Raw genomic sequence first — 17,748 nt, forward strand, 5'->3', positions numbered from 1 at the left:
CTGTGCTCCAGCCTACCCCTGCTGCTGTCCCAGCTCCCCAGGGCTCTCTAGATGCTGCCAGCCCTGCTGCTGCCAGGCCAGACCACCACAGCTGGAATTCCACAGCCAGGACAGAACTCCACAGCCATTTGGCTCCGCGACTGGAGCTGGAGATGCACAGCCAAGGCTGGGGCAGAGGGCTGGGGACAGAGCTCCCTGGCCACTGCCTAGGCTGGAGCTCCATGGTGGGCCAGAACTCTCTGCTGTGCCACCGGTTTCCCTCACACACACACACTGGGTTGCTGGTGTCCCCTACCACGCTCCTGCCCCACCGCCAGACCTCACTTTTCCTGGGCTCTGTGGTTGCTGGATCAGGGAGTACTAGTTAAGGGAGGTACAACTTGTATTACCTTTTCTGGGAAAGGGCATTGTGGGAAAGGGCAAAACTGATGGGCCCTTTGCTGATAGGCACGGCAACAAATAGACTTTGCCAGGCCCTGAGCAAGGTGTGTGTATGTGGTGGTCGTGGGGGGGAGAGCAGCTACATGCCCCCAGAAGGGGCAGGGCCTCAGGCTGCCTGGGGACACAAAGGCAATTTAAAGGACCCAATGCTGCAGCCACTGCCATCGCCATCACAATGGTGACTGGGAGTCCTGGGCCTTTTTACATCACTGGGCCTCAGGGTAGCTTCCCCCATTGTCCCTCTTCTTTGTGGGCCTGACGATAGGACTCTAAGATTATCAGTTTTGGAAATATATCACAAAGTCCCACCACCACTCAGTTACAGACATCTTCATGGTATCAGAATGTCTCACAACTTATATTTCACAACACCCCAGTGAGGAAGGGAAGTATTATATTCTGTATGATCCTTATTTTACAGGGGAAGAAGCTGAGATAAAGAAAGAGTAGAGAGCAGAGTTTCACAATAATGTAATCGAGTTTGAGGGCTCAGCTGTAGACATCTATTTCCTGATTGATTTCTGTGGGAGCTGCCAGCACTCAGTACCTCTGAAAATTAGGCTTTTTGTTTTCTAAAGTTTGGGATGCAAAAAATTAAGACCTCCAAAATTACATTCCCCTTTGAAAGTTTGCACAAGATCATGCTTGTCTTTGGCAGAAATAGAACTCAAACCCCTGTCTCTGGGCTGCCGGTGTTTTGCCTGAACCACTTGACTATTCTTCCTCCCCATTAACAGCGTGCATCATTTTGCAGGCAGGAAAAGTAAGTTATGTTAAAGCCAAGGGGAATTAATTAATGTACACAGGCAGACGGACTACACAAAGAAGCAGGAAATTCCTACAGATTCTCCCCTTCTAAAATTGTGCTTTCAAGGTCCTTCTTAGTGTCGACTTTAAACAACCATTATTTGCTCTCGAATTACTTTGGTATTATCAGCTTGCCTTAGTGACAGATTGCTGGATAGCTCTTTTCTTCTTTCCAAAAGGAGCACACCCTTCAAAACAGACTGTTTTCCAAGTTATTAGTTTCCTTGTTATTGTCTCCATACCATTCAGTGATCCAAAAACCCTCCCACCAGGATAGGAAAGGCTAAGTTTCCCCAGCTGGAGACATAGCTTTAGACACTAGCACTCTCATTTGTTGTCCCTGCCTCAGAAGGGGCACAATGTGGTCAGCATGGGATTCTGATAAGGAAAGAGAACCGGCAGAAAGACAGGGATTTTGAGAGCAGCAGAACCGGGCACAACAAAAGGGCTTCAGCTTGACACTGCTCCAAGAAGCAAAAAAGGTCAAGTGCAGGCAGCAAAAGGTGGCAGGCGCACAGCAAATCTGGGGTTGTTACCTTCGAAAGAGACCAGAGAAGTGGAGTTGATGAGTCCCGTTCACTGACCTGGATTAAAAAGGCTGAGGCTGCAGTTATACCAGATGCCAATAGTGCCTTATGGGCTGTAGAGTGAGCGTGGCTTGCCTAGGGAATGAATTTTGCACAGTGCCACTGGATCATCATTACTTGATACAAGACAAGGCTGAGATCATGATTCAGGTATGTGGAATCTGTATACAAATCCAAAGAACTAATATAGGTGAGGCTGGGGGTTGAGGGGAGAGAACAGGAACGTATCAGATTACTTTGGGCTCCCGGCACTGTTTAAAGCTGAAATTGTCTTTTATTTCCCACTCACAAATCCTACAGTCTGCACACGATTTATTTGTTATGTGGTTCTGTATAACAAGGTTGGATATGTGCAGCAAATATGCTTTAATTAAAGAAAATAAACTGAGAAGTCCTGCCAAAGTTTGAGGTGCTGAAATCCATCCCATTCCCTGAATATTATGTGTGTACATAAGAGGAAAAATCCATGTTAGTTTCCAGTAGTCCGGGTCCAAACTCTCACATGCAGAATGTACAGGATAATTTTAATCCACAGTAGCCACAGGGAGGGCCATTGTGGGTTGCTAAATTGTGTGGTTTAGTAAGTAAACAAGAAAGCAATTAAAAGACTCTTTCCCTCTGGGATATTGCATAAAGCTATTGTACTGCTATAAAAAGCAATTCATTAATGAAGCCAGTGTATCTGTGATTGTGGCAACTTGAGCATTATGTGGGTGCACGTCACCCATTGTAACCATAGGATCACCTACCAGGCAAAAGTTGTGAGCAGCAAATACATGTGTTCACACCGGCTATGGACCAGTTGCCTCATTACAGAAAACAGCTTGTCAGTTGCCTGATGGAACACCAGATAATATGTGGAAAATAAAAAATATCATTTAATTTGTTCACAAAATGTAATAAAAGGAAAGGTTTGGGTATCCTTGGAGGTCCTTTGACTACTTTTCTGTGCACTTTGCAACTTTTATTGATGAATTCTTAGCATTGCAGAATAAAGCTGACATGGCTTCTAACCAAAGTTGAAAATTTCCTTTTAATTGATTGCTGGTCTGATCCACTTCAAAGTTTGAGTGTTGAATTCAGCAATTACAATGTTAATAAATGCATATTATTCTCCTATTAATCTGCGAGCTGAACTATGCTTGTCACACTTGCAAGGCATGATTCATCAGTTTCACAAGTGTATCTGCCAGTGTAAGTGGAGTTCCACTAGCATAAACTGAAGTAACCAAGCAGTACAGCTATTCAATATTATCATATTATTAAATGAAAAATGCAATTGATTTGTGTGGAAACCCTGGAAAGAACAACTGTGAATACACGTGGGTGGATCATTTTGGATTCCATGACTTCACTTCAAACTTGTTTTGTGAAAAATCAGATTCAGCTTTTTTTTAATTAAAAAAAATTTTTTTGTGCTCCCCTTGACTTGCTAGATGTGGACAGGACTGGAAGGGTAAGGACCAATATTTCAGGGGACAGGACAATTTCTCAGCAGTTCAGGCACAAATAGGTGTTGGACATGCGAGGAGTTTCAGGCTATGTCTAGACTATGGAGTTTTCCAGAGGTATCCCAGAAAATCTCTGTCACATCCAGGGTATGCATCTGCTCTTCTGACATTTTTTGCAGAAGTGCTCTTTTGGAAGCCCCTGTATTGCTCTTTTCATGAGGAATAAGGGCTCCTCCAAAGGAGGATGTTTTTTCTAAAATGTGGTCCAGTGTAGATGAGCCAAATTTCAGAAAAACCTCTTTCGAAAAAACAATCGGAAAAAGGTACGCAAATTGTGGAGAGCAATTTGCATAACTCTTTCCGATAAAACTCCGTAGTCTAGATGAAGCCTCAGTGGAAATCTTGCTCCTAAGGGAGTTTCAGCCCAGCTTTGCTCATTCTAGAATTTGAAAAGCATCCATACTTTTGTTTGCTAAACAAACCAAGGCTATGTCTAGACTGCCGCTTTTTTTTGGCAATTTGCGTACCTTTTTCTGAAAATTTTGTCGGAAGAGGTTTTTCTGATATTTGGCCTGTCTACACTGGGCCAAATTTCAGAAAAATCTCCTCTTTCAGAAGAGCCCTTCTTCCTCGTGGAAGGAGGAAAACAGAGCTTCCAAAAGAGCACATCTGCTCTTCTGCAAAAAAATGTCAGAAGAGCAGACGCATTTCCTGGACGTGGCGGAGTTTTTCTGCAATACCTCCGATATCCCAGGAAAAACTCTGTAGTCTAGACATGGCCCAAAACTCTGAAGCTTTGAGGATTGCAGAGCTGTAGATCTTCTCCCATGGCTTCTTTGTGCCTTCGTCCATGTTAATTTAGAGGATATGTCTATACTGCAAGTGAAAGTATGAGGGTAGCATGGATGTGACAGCTTTATTCTACCTAGCATGACTAACAAAAGCAGTGTGGGTATGGAAGATGGGCTGTTAATCAGCAGATATACCTAAGGTCACTATGTCTCTCCTATTAAAGCATGCCTTCATGTATAAATCGTCAAATAGTCATTGGAGCAAAGACTTGAACTTTGGCAGCCATATCCTAGGTGAATGCTCTAATCATCAGGATGATCTCCTTTCTCATTTGCTTTTCTTGACTGTTCATAGCCATCATGATTTACCTCTATGAAAGACCATTGGAGAATCATTGGACCTGGGAAAGAGAGCTCTTGAGGCCAATAAGGGATTTCCCCCTTTGTATTTTCCCCTTTGTATATTTTGTATGATGTTGGACAAATCACCATCATATGTAGGATGGGCTGATTCTTTTGCCATAGCAGCCTTCCTCTGAAGATCACACATCGGTGCAATAGGAAAAAAATGGGCCTGGAAAAAAACTGTTTCTTTTTACACATGTGAAATTATTTAAAAGGGGCTTTTGTAACACAGTAACTAACCTGTCTCCAGCAGGCCAGGACAGAATTCATATGCCATGCCTTGAGATGGTTTCATTACAGTGTCATAACGTTTTGATCTTTGAGCATGACACAGTGTCTGCACTTAGCCTTCAATCTACTCTACCTAGAAAGGAGGTGGAGTTGAACTCATCATGATCCAATCTACTTTAATCAGTGTGGTCCTGCGCATATATACAATGTTTACTATATGGCTTAAAGATCTACAAATCATCTGTTTGCACTTGCTCAGGAAATATTTCTATTTTAACTCAACTTTTCCATGAAAAATTGAAAAAAATGTGTTCAATTTTTACTTTATTGAATAGAACATGTTTTTTTTCATTTTGAAACAACTTTTCATTTCATTTTTTCCAAAATTGTATATAATATAAAATAAAGTCCAAATTAGAAATAAACTTTTCAATTTGACTAAACTGGGGAAATACAACCTAGAGGGAGCTATTATAAGGTGGGTGAATAACTGACTGGATAACTGTTCTCACAGAGTAGTTATCAGTGGTTCACAGTCATGCTGGAAAGGCATAATGAGTAGGGTTCCATGGGGATCCCTTCTGGGTCTGGTTTTGTTTAATATCTTCATCAATGATGTAGATGATGGCATAAAGAATACACATAAAGTTTACAGATGATATCAAGCTGGGAGTGGTTGCAAGTGCTTTGGAGGAAAATGATCTGGACAAATGGGAGAAATTATTTGAGGTAAATAGGAAGGAATTCAATAAGGACAAATGCAAAGGAGGAAGAAACAATCAATTACTCACATACAGAATGGGAAATGACTGTCTAGGAAGAAGTACTGGAGAAAAGGATCTAGGGGTCATAGTGGATCACAAGCTCAATATCAGTCAACAATGTGACACTGTTGCAGAAAAAGTAAACATCGTTTTGGGATGTATTAGCAGGAGTGCTGTAAGTAAGACATGGTAATTCTTTGCTCTACTCTGAACTATCAGGCTTCAAATGGATTATTGTGTCCAGTTACAAGTGCCGCATTGCAGGAAAGATGTGGACAAAAACTACAGAGAAAAGCAACAAAAATGATGAAAGTCCAGAAAACATGACCTATGTTTAATCTGGAAAAGAGAAGACTAAGAGGGAACGTAATAACCATTTTCAAGTATATCAAAGGTTGTTACAAGGAGGAGGGAGAAGAATTATTCTCCTTAACCTCTGATGATAGGACAAGAAGCAAAGGGCTTAAATTACAGGAAGGGAGGTGTAGGTTGGACATTAGGGAAAACTTCCTAACTGGCAAGGGGGTTAAACACTGGAATTAATTTCATAGGGAGGTTGTAGAATCTCCATCATTGGATTTTTAAGAGCAGGTTAGACAAACACCTGTCAGGGATGGTCCAGGATGGTGCTTGGTCCTGTCATGAATGCAGAGGACTGGACTTGATGACTTTTTGAGATACAGTGCAGCTCTAACTCATTTTCATTTCTTTTTACTTTTACTTTCCCTTCAATTACATTTAATGGGAAATTTTGAAATGTTTTCTTTCTATTCTATTTGAATTTTTTTTTAAATCACAGGTTTTATGTGAAGTAGGGATTTTGGTCCCTTTGGGGGGCTGTGCTCCTGGGTGCTGTCAAGTCGCTGTAATTGAGCTCTCCCAGAACTGAGCTGTTGTGTCTGTGCTGCTCTGCTAGGGAACTCTTACCCCAACTCTGTGCCTTGGCTGAGGGAGACCAGAGCTCCTGGCTCAGTAGGACAGAGCTTGACTAGCTTGACTTTCCACCCTCACACCCTACACACACTTTGCTGCCTCTATCAGAGAGAGGCAGCAAGCAAGGGGAGCAGGAACTGGTGCTGGGGGAGAGCCAGCTTAAAAGCCAGTTCCCTCCAGCACCGTCTCTTGTGGGGGGGGAGGGGGCAGAGGCACAGTGGGGAGCTGGTGGCATTTCCACCTTTGAAATGTAGCAGAAGTGCTGTGGGAAGCACAGGGTGAGCGGGGGACTCAAGCAGTCTCTTGCTGGCCGTGGGCTCCTTGCTTTTGAAATGTACAACAGCCCCTCAGGGCTCTCATAAATTTCAAAAGCAAAGTGTGCGGGGAGCAAGGGGCCATCAGGGGACTCAAGAGCACATGCACTTGTACATTCCAAAAGCTGGGAGATCGACGCTCCAGATATCAATCTTCTGTCATTCAATTTAGTGGGTCTAGTATAAACCCCTAAGTGACTTCTGAGGGCAGCTCCTGCCAGCGTCTGGTACTCCACCTTTTGTGAGGAGTAAGGGAAACTGACAGGAGCATTTGCTCCTGTCGGCCTCTCACACTGAGGACACTGCTCAGGTTCCGGTTATTGTGCGTAGCTGGAGTTCTGTACATTTAAACTGACCTTCCTGGTCTAGTGTAGACCAGGCCTAAGAGAAGGTGGGGGCAATAATTTTTGAAAAGAAGCCACTTCACAAATTTCTGAAGTGGTCGTTGGCCACCCTGGAAGAGACGGGGCTTTGCATGGAAGGGGAAGGGCCAGACGTCCGTTCCATGCTCCCCTGCCCACAGACCTTGATTGGCATGGGAGAGGGGAGAGCATGTGAAGTCTTTGCCTCGTGCCCCCAGCACCTAGAGAGAACTGCCAGCTGTTTTGAACAGCTGGCAGTTTCCTCTAATACTGTGTACCCCTGGTGGGGAAGGAGACTTCACATCCTCCGCCCACCCCTAAGTTTTGATTGGCCTGTGGGTAGGGAAGCCTCAGAGCAGCCTCAGGTTGAGTCAACTAGCTTGACGGGCTGGATCTGGCCTGCAGAGGCTGTCTTGTTCACCTCTGGGCTAAGGGATTGGGGCGAAGAAGGGCCTGTGAGGTCTGGGAGGGAGTTTGGTTGAAAGAGGCAGTTGTGACCTGGGGCACTGGATTAGGATGCAGGGCTTGAGTTATGACCTAGAGAAGGGGATTACAGTGCAGGTGTTTGGACTGTGGCCTAGGGAAGGAGGGGGTTGTGACATGGTGCAGGGAACTGGGGTGCAGAGGTTTGGGTTGTGACCTAGGGCAGGAGGGGATTGTGCTCTGGGGCTGAGGATTGGGTGCAGGGTTTGGGAGGGAGTATGAATTCAGGAGGGAGCAGAGGGCTTGGGTTGTGTGAGGATAGGGGATTGGAGTCGGGGGGCGGGGGGAGAGGGTAAAGGGGTTGGGGTGCCAGAGGCAGGCTCTGGCTGAAAGACTTACCTGTGACACTCCCGGCCAGCAGCCCAGCACGTTTGTCAGGCAGGAATATACCCTGCCCCCACAGGCTGCAGGGCCATGTGCTCTATTAATAAGATCCTGAGGGGAGAAGGGAGGGTGCTTTGCCACCAATGGGATTGTGCTGAGTGCGGGAGCAGCACTGCTCCCCCTCTCCCCTGCTCAGTTTGTGAAACACAAACGGCCCTACAGCCGCTTTTCAGATCCCTACATAATATAAGAAAAAGGAAGACATCATATACAGTATGTGACTAAGTAAAATGGTTTCTAACTAGAGCTTTTCAAAGTTTTCAGCATGCTATCACTGGATCTTTAAATGCGAGTTATTAATCTTATTTTCTATAGCCAAAGAAAGCAAGGGAAAACAATGACTTTCAAAACAAAACAAAACACTTGAACAACCAAACACAATCGCTATTTTATGTTTAATTTTTTTGTTTTTTCTAATGGTTTCAGCCAGGTGAAGTATGGTGAAGTTTAATTGCTGTTACTGGAGTGAATTGTCTCTTTACTTTGGCATCCTGGTATTTTCTTTTTGTCTGACGGCTATGACTTTCCTATGGAAAGTTTTATGGATACTTTTTGATAAGTTGGGAAAACCTTCTTAATGAAGGTTTTCAGGAAGGAGATTGGGAGCACAGAGAGAAATAATTACAAGCCCGAAGATTCTCTCCTGTTGTGATCAGCAAGGGAGAGGGATTAAAATTTAAATTTACATAGTGGGCTTTGGGAAAAAACATATCACAGAATGGTCACAGAATGCCTTAACTGATGTCCTATGAGATTAATACCTTTTCCATGAATTTTACACTGGAAAATAATAAGTATCTGTTGTTTCCTTTTAGAATTTCCATTGCTTTTTAATTTAAAACGCTCTTCCATTCTATCAGGTATTGTATGTAAAATGTATTAGCCTAAAGAGAATTTTGGGAGGTAGTTCTGCATTTTGTATGCCAAAAGGTGGATGATAATACACAAATACATAACACCTAGATAGACAACACTGTGCATCAATGAAATCATGAAGCTTCCCAGGAAAACTTCTTCATTCTAAGCTTAAATAGTTGCAATCAACTGTGATTTTTTTTTATGAAAGCCAACTAGATTTCCTATACAAATGCCTGCATGTTCCTGAGGTTTCATACTAATACTTGTAGTTTGACAACCGAACGTCCCCATTTTTGTAACAGTTTTCTTTCCTTGTTGATGTCTGATAGACTTTAACAAGCAGATGTGAATAACCATTGCAAAATGCTGCCATATTTAAATGCATTTCAGGAACATACTAGTGCATTAAACCTCACAGAATAATGAAACACATTTTTTACATATATTTGTCCATACTAGACCAATTGATATGAAAATATAAGCAGAATCTTCACAAATATTCTTTGATCACAGTTAGCTTTTTAATGGGAATACTTAAATGTAATTACAATTCACAGCTGATTTTTATATATATAATTCCATAAATGAGCTCAGGTAATAAATCACCTGAGCAGAGACTGAGTTATTTGTGTAGCTACCCAAACCCAGAGATAGCCATATCCACCCCATAATGCCAAATGTGCTTGGTTTGTAATTGTGTTTGAAATGTGGAGTAGGCTCTATGATTCTATGAAACTAAGCTAGGGCTAGAGGTGGACACATTGGAGGGAAGGGATACAGTCCAGAGTGACTTAGACAAATTGGAGGATTGGGCCACAAGAAATCTAATGAGGTTCAACAAAGACAAGTGGGATGGAAGAATCCGAAGCATTGTTACAGGCTGGGGACCAACTGGCTAAGTAGCAGTTCTGCAGAAAAGAACCTGGGGGTTACAGTGGATGAGAAGCTGGACATGAGTCGACAGTGTGCCCTTGTAGCCAAGAAGGCTAATGGCATATTAGGTTGCATTAGGAGGAACATTGCTAGCAGATCCAGAGAAGTGATTATTCTTCTTTACTCGTCTCTGATGAGGCCACATCTGGAATATTGTGTCCAGTTCTGGGCCCCCAATTACAGGAAAGATGTGGATGCATTGGAGAGGGTCCAGCGGAGGGAGACCAAAATGATTAGGGGGCTGGAGCATATGACCTATGAAGAGAGGCTGAGGGAGTTGGGTCTATTTAGTCTGCAGAAGAGAAGAGTGAGGGGGGATTTGATAGCAGCCTTCAACATCCTGAAGGGAGGTTCCAAAGAGGCTGGAGAAAAGCTGTTCTCAGTAGTGACGGGTGACGGAACAAGGATCAATGGTCTCAAGTTGTGGTGGGAGAAGTCCAGGTTGGATATTAGGAAAAACTATTTCACTAGGAGGGTGGTGAAGTACTGGAATGGGTTACCTAGGGAAGTAGTGGAGTCTCCATCCCTAGAGGAGTTTAAGTCCCAGCTTGACAAAACCCTGGCTGGGTTGATTTAATTGGGATTTGTCCTGCCTTGGGCAGGGGGCTGAACTTGATGGCCTTCTGAGGTCGCTTCCAGCTCTATGATTCTATGATTCTTACATTCATACTTCCCTTCTAAGTGCATCCTCCTCCTGAGTTAGGCTCTGATCTTGCTCCCATACAATTCAATGGCAAAACTCCCTCCAAACACACCTTCGTGATACACATCTCTGTCGTATGGATCTTTGTCCCCCTCTAGTGGCTGTTCCATGTAAGTGATTAAACAGCGAAATAGAGCTGCCAGCTCTTCTCCTTGCTCCTTTAGCTTAAGCAGGAGAGGCTCAGGCTTTGAGGTCTCAGAGGCTCTGTCTAGACTACATGGCTCCATCGACGGAGCCATGTAGATTAGGGTTGTAGGCAAAGGGAAATGAAGTGGCAATTTAAATAATCGCCGCTTCATTTAAACTTACATGGCTGCCGCGCTGAGCTGACAAACAGCTGATCAGCTGTTTGTCGGCTCAGCGCGCTAGTCTGGACGCTCCCCTGCCGACATCAAAGCCCTTTGTCGGCAGCCCCATTATTCCTCGTGGGATGAGGTTTACCGGGGCTGCCAACAAAGGGCTTTGATGTCAGCAGGGGAGCGTCCAGACTAGCGCGCTGAGCCGACAAACAGCTGATCAGCTGTTTGTCGGCTCAGCGCGGCAGCCATGTAAATTTAAATGAAGCGGCGATTATTTAAATCGCCGCTTCATTTCCCTTTGCCCAATAAACAAAACTACATGGCTCCATCGATGGAGCCATGTAGTGTAGACGTACTCAGAAAGGCAAGCCATCTAACCATCAGTTAACATTGAGTTAACAACCCTAATCAGCAAACATAGTTATGTTTTATTGATTTTAATGGGACTTGAATATGAATTTAAAATTAAATAAATGCTTAAGTGCTTTCTGGAATTAGGCCCATAGTGCAAGAGGTCCAGAGTTGAATCCACATGATGAGTGATCAACACACAAATACCCTCCTCTTTAGCTCCCATATCAGCTTCCTACCAGTAGAAAGTACCTGATATTTACCTTAGGGGCAGTTCTGCCTCAGGCATTGTAATTGAGAAGCCTTCCAACCTGCTGTGACATCTCTTCTCTCTGGTTTGATTTAATGAATCCCGTAATGTCCATGTGTGAAGTTGTATCTCTGATAATTTTACATGAGTACATGTATGTTTAAACTTTCAGTGCAAACTAAAAATATATAAAACTCCTTTACTTTACACTTTTCTTTTTTGTCCTTGCAACTGTTAGCACATGGGCAGAGGGTATGCTAGGTGGGGGAAGTCATTGCTTTCCCCAGCCGCCAGCCTGGCCCTCGTCACACTTGCCCTAGGATTGGCAATAATTTTAGGGGGGGGGCAGAGCCACATCACTAATTTTTCAAGTGGCCCTGGGATGCCCAGAAGGGGCGGGGCCAGGACACTTCTGTGCTCCCCTGCTCACAAACCCTGATTGGTCTGGGGTTGGGGGAGCACGTGAAGTCTTTGCCCCCCGCTCTCCCCTCACCTAGAGAAAACTGCCAGCTGTTCTAAACAAACTCTCACTCCCTGCCCCCACCCTGGTCCACTCTAAGTGCCATGTGTCCTTTGCAGGCTGGGGGCAGGGAGCGAGAGACTTCATGTGATCCCCCCACTCCCGGGCCCTGACTGGCCTGGAGGAGCGGGTGTGGCATGGCACCCATGGGTCAGATCCACCTACTTGGTGAGCCAAATCTGGCCTGCAGAGGCCTCTGTGCTCACCTCTGCTCTGCCCCTAGAACACCTATTGTAGGTGTTCTAGAGGCAAATTGTTGCTGTCCCCAGGTGCCCTCCCGTCCCATGCTCCGGTGCCAGGGAAGCTGAGGAAATGAATCCTCATCCTTCCTAATGCTCTGGAGCTGTAGAGGCTGGGAATGCGTGCCCTCCACCCTCCCCATGCTCCAGGGTCAGGAAGGCTAGAGACGTGCACCCGCCCTCCCCATGGATGGGGGCAGAGAGGCTGCTTGGCTCCTGTGGGGGGCAGGGCCTCAGTAGAAGGGGCAGAGCTGGGACTACAGCTGGGGGCTTGTCTTCCCCAGTCCTACCTTCACCAACCACCTATGTGTTAGGACATCTTCCTGGTAGTCATCTTTCTTTTCCTTATGCTTCTCTGTCCCACTCATCAATGTTTTCCTTGGTCTACATTCTCAAAAATGACTAATGATTTTGGATGCCCAGCTTGATAAATTTTGCATTGGCTTTATTTTCAGGTATTGGGGTGCTTAGCACTTATGGAAAGCAAAGCAGCCTCCTTTAAACTGTAGGCATCCCAGAGACCTAAATGTTCATGAGCATTTGCATTGCTGTGTTGGAAATTGATTCTGCACTTCTCATAGAGCCAGAACTTTCACCTGTGGGATCACAGGATCATACCCCCACTGGAAAATCTGCAAACCCAGTTATGCCATTAAAATAGATATGCTGGTTTCTTTGAAAAATACATACTTATCCAAGATAGGCCCAGTACTTATTTGTAAGTAAATACAATGCAACACCAGGTGATGATAACTTTCCAAATTGCAGAAAGTTTGAAATGGCAGCTCCAGGATGATGATTCTCTTACTCTGATCCATGGATTCAGATGCCCGGCAGAGAGCCGGACCTGTGCTTTCACATTTAGGAAGCTGCTGTAGTTCATAACATCTTTGGTGGTCCCCTTCCTACATGTACATTGGTTTTTTTTGGTTTTTTAAGTTTGAAGCTAGTTCAAATGTATCCAAGAGATTGTAGGGGGAGCCAGTATGATGCCTTCACTCTATTTATTTATTTGAACTTTTATTATCCAGGCTTGGCAGTTGGTAGAGAGGAGGACTTGCGGTACAGTAAATCAGCACCGCTCAATGACAAGCCTGAGTCCCCACTGGCTGTAGGCTTCAGCTGCCCTTATCTAGTGAATTCAGTTTTGGTGACCTGTGAATGCCTGTAATTGATAACTCGTAGGAAAAACCTTTTCCTGTGAAGTGAACAAAAAATATTGCTCCATGGGTTTTTCTAAAGACTGCTGAGGTAAAACATCATGTCTGGACTCCTGTCTCTTTCCTTCCTCTGCTCTGCCCCTCCTTATTAATGCAAAAAAAAAAAAGCCAAAATAAACAGGATTAGATTTTTCTCTCATCTTTGTTAAACATCAGCTGTGTTTGCTCAGGTTACGGTGGTGAAAAGGAAGCATGATCCCGCTAACGTGAAGTGTATGAGGGATCACCCTCAGTGTTTGCAGGGATTCCCTTTATCTTGCGTTATGTATCGCTATCCCTCAAGGCTCCAAAAAAAGTTGCATGCAGCAGAGACATATGATTTAGCCCTAAGTACCATTGGAGAAACTACAGGAATGATTATGTTGCAAGATGATGTGTGAATTTAGACCCATCTGTGCTAGCTATAGACTTACTAATATATGTAACAAAAGGACCATAGATGAGAGGCATGGGCTAGCAACCACAGGACATACCCAGAGTCCCCGGTGGCTTTGTATTCTGGTTGTTACCCCCATGATGCCATGTCTTCACTGCTGTTGTTACCCATGCTAGCTAGATTAAAGGTATACCTGCTCTGCTGTGATCATATTTGCTTGCTGTGTAGACTAAGGATGTAAAATAGCAAGTAATTTACTAGTCGAGTAGTGGACGAAATTTCCATCGACTGCTCAACTAGTCGATAGGCACTTCCACATTCCTCCTTCAAAATGTACAAGAGCCCCTGCTGATGCTCTTGAGCATTTCAAAGCAGGAATGCTGAACTCCGTGTGCAGCCTGGGACCAGCAGGAAGGCCCGCTGACTCTGGGCTGATGTGGTGTGCCTGCTTTGAAATGTACAAGAGCCCCCAGCGACGACTCTTGTGCTTTTCAAAGCAGAAGCACCCTTATGGAGCCTGGGACCAGCAGGGGACTCAGAGTCTCCCGCTGACCTGGGCTCCATCCAGCGCTGCTGCTTTGAAATGCCATGTGGAGCTTGGGGTCAGCTGGGGACTCTCCAGCTGACCCTGGGTTCCGCATGGCATTTCCACAGAACCTGGGATCAGCTGGGGAGTCCCCAGCTGATCCTGGGCTCCAGGCGAATATGGGAATAATGTGCAACTATGCCATCTGAGGTAGAAGTACCAGGAAGTACTGGGTCAAATTTATCCATGGTCCTGTGCAGAGCCTAGCATAGGGATGGTGAGGAGGCATTTTGGGCTTTCCCAGTCCTGAAGCAGCCAGCAGCCACTTACCTCCTGGTACTAACTTCAACCTATCTGCTCAGAGCACTTACGTATCTTGAAAGATGAGCAATAACTGGGGTGTAGGACCACTCCAGAACTCTTACTGACCTAATAAGGGTAAAATATTGGGGGGATTGGTGAGGGGGCTGCTTTGCAGCCCCTTTGCACCAGTGTGACTGGCGTAAAGAGACTGAAGAGCAATTGTAAATAGGATTCACTGTGCCTAACAAAGGTATGTTGTCTCTAGGAACTCTGTGTTGCATGGGAAAAGTGACTGCTGCTCTGCCCTTTTAAGGAGGGTACAGAGTGTACATCTTTCTGTAGCCAAGGATTATGATTTTTGCCTGGCCCCTGACTGGTGAGGGGTCAGGGGAGCTTTTTATTCCATCATAGGGAAAAGACACGAACTAATTCAGGAGACAGCCGATTGGCTATATCCCAGGCAATGTGGAAATATTCCATAATTTCTTTCCTCTTATTTTAATTGTTCTAGCACTGCCAGTAATGAATCCAAGCATGGTGACATGAATCACTTTTTGTTTATCACAAAGTGTTCCAAGGAGGAAAAATACTGCCCGGTGTCTTGTTTCTATTGTTCCTTGTTCTCTGTTGTCCAAGTACCAAACTCTATTAAAATCCTGCTCTTCATGATTTTTGTCAGTTATTCAAGCAATCAGAGCAGCACAGAATGATTTTAAAAGGCGATAAAAGACTCACAGAAGCAATGCAAGTTTAGTGCTTGAAAGAGCAAATGGTTTTAATTATATTTTAAGGGAAATGTCAACCATAAACTCTTTTTCGTGTCCATTTAAAGCCAAGGGCATGGAATGTCTGCTTCCTGCCAACTGTGGTATTAACTCTGGCTATCGCTTACAGGGAAATTAAAACCATTTGGGCCTTCATCGTTGAAGGCTCTTACCTATATTGGGGTGTTCTAGTATAGTGTGATGTCAGTTTATGGTAATTTAGTGCAACTGAGCATACATAGGCCTTGATTCAGCAAGATATTAAATCTGTGGCTCGCTTTAAGAATGAGTAGACCCTTTGGCTTCGGTAAGATTTAAGTCTGTTCTAAAGTGTGTTGCTGAATTGGGGCCTAGAGGTTTTTATATGAAAATATCAAAGATTGAGTTCAAGGTGTGGAATTTGGATCTGTATTTTGGGCACTGTAAAGTCCAGAGGGGTTTCAATGCATGGTTTTCTTTTCAGCCCATCATTAAAAAGATGAGTTTGTTTGTTCCTAGCCCCTTCATGACCAGGGAAGGGCACCTCATGCTGTGCCCAAGGATTGGGCACAACATCAATACTTGTGCTCCTTTGAGAGCAAAGACTACAAGTCTAGTATTTACTAGATTTTGCCAAGGACATGAGCCATTTTGCTACACCATGCAAAGGAATTGGCCCATATAAAGAGGAGTATATCACTAGATCTGCTAGCTCTGTGTACTGCTCTTGTATCCCCACTGAAAGGGAGAAGAGGAGGTTCTCCTATTCTCCAATGGGGTCAAAATAGGCTATTCTAGTCATAATTAGTGAGTTGTTTAATATAGGCCTTTTGCTGATCTAGGGCTGATAATTCCCATTGCACCCCAAACATTTGCTTTCCACTTTCCAAGCGATTAAATTTTATAGAGATTAATTTTACTTTCTCTGTAAAATTAATCTCTTGGAAGGTGGAAATGGAATGTTTGAGAGTAAAGAAAGAAACCCTGTATCATAATGAACAAGAACTCCCTGTTTTTATTCACACAAGTCACTGTTTTCAGTCTTTCATCAGATGTGAAGCAGGTATCTAGGTACAGAAAGCATTACAGTAGTGCACTATTGAACTACTTCAGAATTGTATGTGGCTTGCTTTCTCTGGAACAGTTTTCACTTTGGCACTAATTCAAAGGCATCCTTATTTGGGATAGGTCTTATACACGTGCTTAAGTACTTTCTTGAGTTGCATCTCAAAGCAGCAAGCTAAGCTGGCAGTATATTCAAACAGCAATGAGACATTATCATTGCCAACACTTACCCATTACAGACATTTAACAATTTTTCCATAGAAAAATAAATATATTCTTCACATATTTATAGGAATGGATTGTGCCCCTAAAAGGAGCAATGTCATTATTGCAACCCTCACACTCCAAAAATAAAGGATATTTATTTTACTTTAATCTTGTTTTCCATTTGTAATCCATCAGTCACAGGAAAAGAAGCCACTTTCACCAAATAATCATAAGCAATGTGGAATTCATCAGCCAAAAGTAAAGTGACTGCTTGCCTATTTTCACTGAACATTACCCCCCATTCGAGAGGTACTAGGAATTCTTCTCAAATGACTAGAGTTCAGTTCTGGGTGGGCTGTTATTCCAAAGCCTCATGAACACATGTCTCAGTGCTTCATGTATTTGCTTTACATTTGATAGTTCTACTGGAAGCTTTTAGCATCAATATGAAAATTCCAAGATGTGGTTCAAACGTCTTGAAAAACAATACCAACCTTGATTTCAGCAGTATTGAAGTGCTTAGATGAAAAGTGGAATAACTAGTGTAGCTCACTAGAGGACAGTCTTTCCATCTCAAATTTATTTATATTCTTTCAGCTCTAACTCAAAGCAATGCCAAGTGTTTATTCATTCAGAAGGACTTTTACACAAGTCTGGAAAAGAAATATTACATTTCTCAGGAACTGACCTATAGAATGTAATAGGAAATTTAATATCTGTGCTGTAGGAAGACTTGCAAAACCTTTAAGAAGGATATTGTTCCTTATTAAATTCTTTGAGGTTTAAATTTCTGTAGAAACTTACTACATTTTTGTGGAATCCTTTTTGTTTCATTTTTGATACAGTCTGTAGACACTTCCATAAGGGAAGTTCTCTATTAAACTTAATTACAAACAAATAATCCAGACAGAGAGTGCCTTTTTAAAAAAAGTTTTCTATACAACCACTACTGTAGTAACAAAGCACTTACTAAGGAAATTGCAATGGCATTCTACTGCAGTGGCTTAAAACATTACCTCTTACAGTAATATTAAACACAGTGTCTTAGGCAATGACTGAAGTCATTTTTAAGTAAGGCTGTGTCTAGACTACATGTCTCTGTCATCAGAGGCATGTAGATTAGACACATAGGTAAAGGCAAATGAAGCCGCGATTTAAATGATCGTGGGACGAGGTTTACCGGGGCTGCCGACAAAGGGCTT

The 17,748-nt window shown here is 43.6% G+C and overlaps 1 protein-coding gene across 6 annotated transcripts in view; it reads left to right on the forward strand.

The window, feature by feature from the left end:
• Window positions 1-17,748, forward strand: part of TNS3 (tensin 3) — a 427,787-nt gene that overhangs the window by 65,449 nt on the left and 344,590 nt on the right. For 5 of the 6 annotated variants that reach the window (XR_012901850.1, XM_006136336.4, XM_006136337.4 and 2 more), the window contains exon 1: window positions 1,521-1,985. The exons of the other annotated variant lie outside the window; for it this stretch is intronic. Coding sequence is in view for 4 of the 5 variants with exons in the window: in XM_006136336.4 (XP_006136398.2) it covers window positions 1,884-1,985 (102 nt within the window). In the remaining variant the exon portion in view is untranslated. Of the gene's footprint in view, window positions 1-1,520; window positions 1,986-17,748 lie in introns of those variants that run through there. 6 annotated transcript variants of the gene reach the window in all.

This window comes from Pelodiscus sinensis, chromosome 2, assembly GCF_049634645.1.
Source record: "Pelodiscus sinensis isolate JC-2024 chromosome 2, ASM4963464v1, whole genome shotgun sequence".
In the NCBI taxonomy this organism is placed as follows: domain Eukaryota; kingdom Metazoa; phylum Chordata; order Testudines; family Trionychidae; genus Pelodiscus; species Pelodiscus sinensis.